Source organism: Salvelinus namaycush, chromosome 1 (genome assembly GCF_016432855.1).
Source record: "Salvelinus namaycush isolate Seneca chromosome 1, SaNama_1.0, whole genome shotgun sequence".
Taxonomy (NCBI): domain Eukaryota; kingdom Metazoa; phylum Chordata; class Actinopteri; order Salmoniformes; family Salmonidae; genus Salvelinus; species Salvelinus namaycush.
Genome location: NC_052307.1, coordinates 62505726 through 62515321, shown reverse-complemented (window position 1 = coordinate 62515321; position 9596 = coordinate 62505726). Strand labels below are relative to the sequence as shown.

General features: G+C 41.7%; 1 protein-coding gene across 1 annotated transcript; it reads left to right on the top strand.

Annotated features, from left to right (window-relative positions):
* The first annotated feature begins 1386 nt into the window (after positions 1-1386).
* LOC120046840 (beta,beta-carotene 15,15'-dioxygenase-like) lies at positions 1387-9143 on the top strand. Its single transcript, XM_038992389.1, has 11 exons — positions 1387-1605; positions 2930-3058; positions 3149-3278; positions 3418-3565; positions 3668-3815; positions 3929-4149; positions 4267-4536; positions 4901-5006; positions 7017-7111; positions 7212-7323; positions 7422-9143. The coding sequence occupies exons 1-11, from the start codon at positions 1539-1541 to the stop codon at positions 7580-7582; spliced, it is 1587 nt and encodes a 528-aa protein (XP_038848317.1). The 5' UTR covers positions 1387-1538; the 3' UTR covers positions 7583-9143.
* The last annotated feature ends 453 nt before the right edge of the window (positions 9144-9596 follow it).

The window sequence follows — 9596 nt, the reverse complement described above, 5'->3', positions numbered from 1 at the left end:
GAAGGAATCATCCGTGGAGTGCCGAGACAGGATTGTGTCGAGGCACAGATCTGGGAGTGGCCAGACGGAAGCCACTCTTCAGTAAGAGGCACATGACAGCCCGCTTGGCGTTTGCCAAAAGGCACCTAAAGATTTTCAGACCATGAGAAACAAGCATCTCTGGTCTGATGAAACCAAGCTGGAACTCTTCGGTCTGAATGCCAAGCGTCACGTCTGGAGGAAACTTGGCACCATCCCTACGGTGAAGCATGGTGGTGGCAGCATCATGCTGTGGGGATGTTTTTCAGTGGCCCAGCGAGAGCCCTGAGTTAAACCTGATCTCTGGAGAGATGTTAGATCAGGTACTGTAAATGTGGTATTTCTGTTTAATTCTTTAAAAATAAATTAACAAACATTTCTAAAACCCTGTTTTTGCTTTGTTATTATGGGGTATTGTGTGTATGAATTTACATTTTAGAGTAAGGCTGTAACAAAATGTGGAAAAAGTCAAGGATTCTGAATACTTTCCAAATGCACTGTACATGTTTTTACTTAAAATAATGACACTGTATATAGCCATTGATTCTTGAAGAAAGTAATTTGTAATGCCTGATGAGCTTATCCAACTGTCTAACACCATCAGAACCCTAAATATAAACTTGTTTTACTCTGTAAACAATGTAACTGTAAATAAACACTATCGCTACAAAACAACATGGTTAAAACTAAAAATGATATCTCATGGATGAGCAGTCCTCGCATCCATGTCTATGAATATGGGCGCTTACCATTCTCCAGCCCCATCCCTCAGCTGTTTACCAGGTGAGGGATGAGATGGATACACCGAGGACTTTTAGTTTTCAGTAATAACACTTCCCATAGGGCAGCCCATTACTTATAAACTCAATAGGGCAGCCGCCCATCATCATGGCAACTGCACAAAAGCACATTTAATTTCTAATCTATCCATTTCTTTATATCACCTTTTATTTAACTAGGCAAGTCAGATGAACTAATTCTTATTTTACAAGTACGGCCTAAGAACAGTGGGTTAACTGCCTTGATCACAGGCAGAACGACAGCTTTTTACCTTGTCAGCTCGGGGATTCGATTTCGCAACCTTTCAGTTACTGGCCCATCGCTCTAACTACTAGGCTACGTGCCGCCCCAAGTTCAAGAAGTCAATTTGTTAACAGATGTAGGAGTAAAGGAGAAGTCTAGTGTCAATTCAAAGTTGTAATAAATGCATTAAATGAGTCTGACTTCTGTTTCTTCGTGATGTTAGATAACCACCATTATGTTAGTTTGGTTATCGGCCAGTAGATGGCGATAGTATTAGTTTTAGTGAGTGGTCACTGATTGCTTTACATAATCAAGCCAGTAGACGGCGCCTAGTAGCCTACGTGAGACAGTTATGTAATGCATTTGGAATTTTAACCCTAGACTATTGTTCTCAAAGATATAGACGGACCCGTCATAATCTAGTCTGATATAACCTATTCTAGTTTATAAGGGACCACTGTACCACATAACAGCCGATAGCCTTAATAGCTGATGCTATGTCTCAATTCCTCATCGGCAAGAACGGGACTGAATCACCCGAACCTGTCAAAGCAGAAGTAACAGGTAGGCCGTAGGCGTATCCCTTTATGTACTAGCTAACCGATCTTTCAAGGTAGCTCCGTGTTATTGCTATTTCAGTTAGTTATTTTCCTATTTACTAATGACTTGCAATAATAAAAATATTACTTTCTTCTGAGCAACTTGACTTTTTACGTTGGCACATTCTGATTGATCTCTCGTGCGGTGTTTCCAACTATTTTTCAGTGAGATCCGCTATTGGCTCCGCTAGAAGTCGCTAGATTACGTTTTGCCGTTGCCGCGATGACGTCACAGCACCAATTTGTCTTGCTGCAGTCCCCGAAGTAGCGTTTTCGACCGCTCTCTCGCCGCACCTCCCTCTGTGCTTTTCTGCCTTTGTGTTCGCAGTTGCTTTGACTTCTGTTACACAGACAGCTTCTCCCACTCTCGTTTGCTGCAGAATTGATTGGGAAAATATGGAGCGAGATAGTTGCCAAAAAGGTGAACATATGTATTGTTACGATCTTAAGAAAATCATACGGAAAATGTTAGGATCGTAAAAAAAGCCATGCATGAAACATGAAACGTAAACGTTAAATTAGATCTGTAAATGTAAAAACCCAAAGTTACGAATATGAATGAACATTTACACTTTAAATTCTTACTTTGTCTCCCTTTACTTGGTTACAGATCTTAATGTTTTATATCCGTGTGGGGCTGCTGTGGTATAGCCAAGGGGTCCCAAATAGTCTTGACCATCTATAGCCTATACTTATTGCCAGATCTGTTTTCCCTATCAGCCACTAAACGTGCTGCTTCAACTATTTTGTAAAAAAAATAAATGTAAAGGCTATATTTAGAGGCCTCTGAGCTAGGATCTCTTTAAGTGTAGCCCTATAATAAAAAGTTATAAAACACAACTAGAGTTAAAAAAAATAATTCCGCAAGACATCAGTACCCACAATTATAGCCTAAATTGAAATGCTTACAAGTTGAAGGCCTATTTTTACTGTATACCTTCATTGCAAAATAGTATGTTTTAATCAATTACTTGGTGACGTGATTATATTTAGTATAGTTTTATCAACTGTTTTACAATTTACATTTTTCTCAAAATCACTGAGGCGGATGGTCCTCCCCTTCCTCCTCTGAGGAGCCTCCACGGACACACACACCTATATACAGTATATGAGATATAATGAACCTATCGTAAACTATCAACAATTATCAAATTTGCCATTCAAAAAAATTTATCGGCTGAAGGTCAAACTTTATCAGGGATCAGCTCCATTTCTACATTGTTTGGTTAATCACATGAGAATATGGTAAAAATGAAAACATTTATTATATGTATCTTCTGTGCTTGCAGGATGTGTCCCTGAGTGGCTACAAGGGACATTGCTGCGCAATGGGCCTGGTCTTTTTAAAGTGGGAGACACTGAATACAACCACTGGTTTGATGGCATGGCCTTAATTCATAGTTTCACCTTCAAAGATGGTGAGACGGGAACAAGACATTATACATTTCCACAAATGGTAAATACTTTCCAACTGGCTGAATCGGGCTGAGAATCTTTGTGTTTTACAGGTGATGTGTACTACAGGAGTAAATTCCTGAGGAGTGACACCTTCAAGAAAAACACTCAGGCAAACAAGATTGTTGTGTCAGAATTTGGGACCATGATCTATCCCGATCCCTGCAAAAACATATTTTCAAAGTAAATTGATTTTTAACATGATTTATAGTTTATTTGTTTCTGATTTTACATTTCCCTTACATGGATGTCCACACAAAATATATATCGACAAACATAACCAAAAACACATAATACATGATGTATCTTGCCCTTTTTTCAGAGCCTTCTCCTACCTTCTCGCTGCCATCCCTGACTTCACAGATAACAACCTGATAAACATCATTAGATATGGGGAGGACTACTATGCCTCATCAGAAGTCAACTACATGAATCAAATTGACCCAATGACCCTGGACGTAATTGGAAAGGTATATTAAAATCTGTTGAAATGATCACTGTTGTCCATTGTTATCTCTTATCACTGGCTTTAATATATTCTCCCTTTGCCTGTCCTGTAAACTCAACCTCAGATGAACTACAGGAATCACATTGCTCTGAACATGGCGACTGCACACCCTCACTACGACGATGAGGGAAACACCTATAACATGGGAACTGCCCTCATGAGGTTTGGCATGCCCAACTATGTCATCTTCAAGGTTCCAGTAAATGCATCAGGTATCTGAACAGTTTAATTTGGGGGGTTCCTGGCCACATACATGTTAGGGGAAAAACTCCATGAATGATTACACATTTAAGTGTTCACAGGACAGTGTTCTTTCCCTCTCCAGATAAGGAGCATAAGAAGCCTGCCCTGCGGAAGGTGAAGCAGGTCTGCAATATACCGTTTCGCTCTACCCTCTTCCCCAGCTACTTCCACAGCTTCGGCATGACAGAGAATTACATAATCTTTGTCGAGCAGCCATTCAAACTGGACATCCTCAGACTGGCCACAGCTATATTTAGACGCGTCAACTGGGCCAGCTGCCTCAAATACGACAAAGAGGACATTGTAAGCTACACTTGTCTGATCACAACCTCATGGAAAGTTCATCTTTATCTTCAACTAACTTTAGCAACAATCAAACTTCTTACATTCTCTCTGGTGATCTCCTTGGCCATTCTTTAGACGCTGATCCACCTGATCGACAAGAAGACTGGGAAGGCTGTGTCCACCAAGTTCTACACAGATGCCCTGGTGGTTTTCCACCATATCAACGCCTATGAGGATGACGGCCATGTAGTGTTTGACATGATCACCTATAAAGACAGCAATCTGTATGAAATGTTCTACTTAGCAAACCTGAGAAAGGAAACCCATGAATTCATTGAGAGCAACAAGGTCAACTTCTCCCCACCAATCTGCCAGAGATTCGTCTTGCCTCTCACTGTTGACAAGGTATATATAGTTAAGACTCCAACTATCCTGTAAATACATTAATACGCTGGTATTAAACTCGGTTACACTTTACATGAAGCAGCTCCTTATGAACAGTTAAAACATTCCGGGTACCTTAAAGAGGGAGCCATAGAGCATAATAGGCATTAAAGCATGAGAGATCGTGATATATATTGTGACTATATCACATCTAGAACTGATCAGGGGCTGTGATATTTTGCTTAATTAGACATTTTGATGATGAACTAGCTATGAATTCCTCTGTTTTCAAGGCGAAATAAGCTTCATACGAAGCCGCTTCAAATTAAATGTTACCATTACATGTTTATAAAACAACTAAAGATTGGATACGTGTACGTTATAGGATACTCCAAATGGAACAAATTTGGTGAGGCTCAAAGACACAACAGCCAAAGCAGTGATGCAGAGAGATGGCTCGCTGTATTGCCTGCCTGACACAATATTTGAAGGTGAGACTTTGATATCAACTGAACATCACAGTGATTGGTATGAATTATATACCACTGCATCAAGAGGTCAAATGCTACGTTTGTCACGTTCACTGTCTTCAAACTCCCTGTCATAGATGAGCCAAGGCGCAGCGTGCATTAATTCTACATTACTTAGTAGTGAAACCTTCACAAAAAAAACCCAGGTAAAACGAAACAAGCGTGACGCAACCGTGGCGCACACAAACACAGGTGGGAAAAGGCTGCCTAAGTATGATTCCCAATCAGAGACAACGATAGACAGCTGCCTCTGATTGGGAACCATACCCGGCCAAAATAGAAACAGACAAACTAGAATGCCCACCCAAATCACACCCTGACCAAACCAAATAGAGAAATAAAAAGGCTCTCTAAGGTCAGGGCGTAACAGTAGCCCCCCAAACGTGCGGACTCCGGCCGCAAAACCTGACTATAGGGGAGGGTCCGGGTGGGCATCTATCCTCGGTGGCGGCTCCGATTCGGGACCTAACCCCCGCTCCGCACACTGATCCCTCCGCTTCCGTGGAACAGGACCGTGGATCGTCGCCGGAGACTCCGGACCGTGGATTGTCGCCGGAGGCTCTGGATTGGGAACCCCCACTGGAGGCTCTGGACTGCAGACCGCCGCTGGAGGCTCTGGACTGCGGATCGTCGCTGGAGGCTCTGGACTGGGGACCGTCGCTGCAGGCTCTGGACTGGGGACCGTCGCTGGAGGCTCCGTGCTCTGGATTTTCACTGCAGGCTCTTGGCCATGGATCATCACTGGAGGCTTCGTGCCATGGATCATCACTACAGGCTCCGGGCCGTGGATCATCACTGGAGGCTTCGTGCCATGGATCATCACTACAGGCTCCGGGACATGGATCATCACTGGAAGCTTCGTGCCATGGATCATCACTACAGGCTTCGGGCCATGGATCATCACTGGAGGCTTCGTGCCATGGATCATCACTACATGCTCCGTGCCATGGATCATCACTGGAGGCTTTGTGCCATGGATCATCACTAGAGGCTTCGTACGTGGAGCCGGAACAGGTCTCACCAGACTGAGGAGACGTACTGGAAGCCTGGTGCGTGGAGCTGCCACAGGGCTTACCAGGCTGGGGAGACATCCTGGAGGCCTGGTACGTGGAACCGGATACACTGGGCCGTGGAGGTGCACTGGAGGTCTCGAGTGTAGAGCTGGCACAACCCGTCCTGGCTGGATGCCCACTTCCGCCCGGCAAATGCGGGGCGCTGGCACAGAGCGCACCGGCCTGTGAATGCTCACTGGAGACACAGTGCACATCACCGCATAACACGGTGCCTGACCGATCACATGCTCCCCACGGTAAGCACGGGGAGTTGGCTCAGGTCTAAACCCTGACTCCGCCAAAATCCCCGTGTGCCCCCCCCCAAAAAAATGTATTGGGGAGCTGCCTCTCGGGCTTCCGTGACCGGGTCCCCTGCCAATATCTCCTCCCCGGTCCAGCTCGTCCTCCAAGTTGGCGCACGCTACTTGGTCTTTTTGTGGTGGGTAATTCTGTCAGGTTCACTGTCTTCAAACTCCCTGTCATAGATGAGCCAAGGCGCAGCGTGCATGTAATTCCACATTACTTTTAATCGTAGTGAAACCTTCACAAAAAAAACAGGTAAACAGAAACAAACGTGACGCAACCGTGGCGCACACAAACACACACAGAAAATAAATATTACCCACAAACACATGGGAAAAAGGCGGCCTAAGTATGATTCCCAATCAGAGACAACGATAGACTTGGGAACCATACCCGGCCAACAAAGAAACAGACAAACTAGAATGCCCACCCAAATCACACCCTGACCAAACCAAATAGAGAAATAAAAAGGCTCTCTAAGGTCAGGGCGTGACAACGTTACTAAAAGTGGAGTCAAGCAGTTGTTAGTCAAATAGTTGTTCGTTTTTTATGGAACATAATTTTGTAAATACATTTTACAATGCAATTGTATTTATCTCCATTTGTACACAAACAGGTTTGGAGTTGCCAGGGACGAACTACAAATTCAATGGCAAGAAGTACCGTTATTTCTATGGCTCAAGAGTGGAGTGGACTCCACATCCAAATAAGGTAGTCTCTTACCAATGTATTCTCCTTAACATAGAGAAGTGGGTCCTCCTCATTTCTCACTGACAACATGCTGCTGTTTATGTTATTAATACTTACACAGATTGGGAAGGTGGACATCGTTACCAGAAAGTACATTGAGTGGACAGAGGAGGACTGCTACCCCTCTGAGCCTGTGTTTGTTGCCTCACCAGGAGCTGTGGAGGAGGATGACGGTGAGAGGCAGTAGGCCTACTTCTGCACTACAAAAGCATTTAATCCACTCTATCTATGTCACTATAAAACGGTACATTTATTTATTTTCTGTTTTCAGGAGTCATTTTGTCCTCAGTCGTCTCAATCAATCCAAAGAAATCCCCCTTCATGATTGTCCTTAATGCCAAAACCTTTGAGGAAATTGCTCGTGCCTCAATCGACGCCAGCATTCACATGGATCTGCATGGACACTTCATTCCCACACAGAGCACCAACTGACATAGCCAGCAGAGGGCAGGATTGTACCTTAACATTGTAGAGGGCAAAGTATTGTTCCCAACCATGTAAAGTCGATGTCCGTGCCCCCATGGAAATTCAATGAGCATAATTAGCATAATAAACTAAAATTCCCATCAAAATCCTTCTGTTTAAAGTAGAGATATCTGTTTTGCGTGAGCTGCGTCTCAATCCACCACATCCGCCGATGACGCATCTTCGGTAGGTGGCAGAGCTACAAGATCATGCCTAGATGGGATACAGATTTTGTCAAATAGACATCTAAGGTGATTATTTTGGGATTTTATCTAACACTAACCCCTCTCCTAACCTTAACCTAATTCTCCTAACCTGCTACTTTAATTATCCTCACCTACTGTGTAAGTTCTAAATCTGATACGAAAATTAAATCTGTTTTTCCATGTATGAATCTGTTATTCAATGTGTTTGTAATGGCTAATAGCAGTAAGACCAAATTCAATGTTTTATCAAATATTTGTTTTATAAAAAAATAGTATAACTACAGGGTTCTAAAATTCTAAATCAAATAGCTAAATGATCCTTGGTATGACCATCTTGAAACAATTCCATATAGCTTAGTAGAAAACTAGCCCCGGGCCCTTCGATTACTAGGCTACCTCTCCAATCGTATTTGCTCAAATGTTGCAGAATTTATATTTACAGAACATCTACCACAAAGTGTCTTTTAAATCCTATTTTTAGACAGAGAACGATGTAACCTCTATTTTTGTAAATCAGGATGTATACAATATAGTTTTGTATTTAAATAGGGTTTATAATAATGTATTATTAATACTATTAATAATAATGTATTCATTCCGTCTATCCTGGTCACTATTGTAAATTATATTGTTTTTCTGTACAACAGGTAATTAAGGAAAACAATAGTGTGCTTCAAATCAGTTATGGCATTATTATTGCTGTGGCATTGCTATCACCATCACTTCTCTCAAAAGTGAGCACTTTCTGCGCACATAATTACCTCATTCAACATTATGAGTTATTACCATGAGTCACTACAATGTACTTACATTAGGTTTGTAAATATATATTTGAATATCCATTAGAATACTATGTTTATTAAATATGTCATACTTTTATTTAATTCACTCATAAAAAACATGTATACTTTTATTTAGTACATTCTAGAGGAAGACTGAAACAAGACATTAATGCTCTAAAGTTAGAATGAAATTTGACAATTTGCTCTGCATTAAATGCCAGTTATTGATTGTTGTTAATGTTTTGTTTTAATATTGTGTTTGTCTGAGTTTGATTCTGAAATCATTCTGTGACTTTGCTTAAAATGGATCCCCTGATGTCTGTGTAAATGTGAAATTGAACTATTTGTCTTAAAGTCTGGCCATGTCATCACCTTTTAATTAATTACTTCTAAAATGAGCATATTGCTTACAACATCCGTAATACAAATTGCTATTTCTTTATGTGTAGTATAGTCCAACAACAACATGGCTGTGCCAGTAAAGTACATTTTTGCTTGCTAACAAATAAAAACTAGAGGGAAAAAACATTCAAACCTTTTCGTTGCTTTATCCACAACTCTTGATGTTTGTAGAGGAACCAATCTTTCCCCGCTAAAAATACAAAAATGTACAAAGAATATTACTGAAAAACTAGAGAAATGTTAAGATCAGTTAGTATGATTGTTAGTGTAGCTCCCCCTTCCCCCATGGGAAATGTGGCTTGACTCTGGGACTTCACCTGCACTAATAAGAGACAGACACTAGATATCCCTCAGCGCCAGGCATGCACAATGAACAAGAAATTGGCATAGGCTAGCATGGTACCAATGGCTTACAAATATAACATATTAGGTAACCTGGTGCAATCTCTAGGATGGGATAAGACTAATCATGGTATACAAGTATAATATATTGGGTAACTCAGTGCAAATAACTGCCATTATGATTTCTTACCCCCGACCTTACCTCACAGCATAGACACAATACAGAGATGCTTTTATTTAGACATAGTT

Coding starts and splice junctions, on each gene's coding strand:
- LOC120046840 (XM_038992389.1), top strand. CDS start 1,539: ATGTCTCAATTCCTCATCGGCAAGAACGGGACTGAATCACCCGAACCT. Junction 3,816..3,928: donor GGTTCCAGTAAATGCATCAG/GTATCTGAACAG, acceptor TTCCCTCTCCAG/ATAAGGAGCATAAGAAGCCT. Junction 5,007..7,016: donor GCCTGACACAATATTTGAAG/GTGAGACTTTGA, acceptor GTACACAAACAG/GTTTGGAGTTGCCAGGGACG.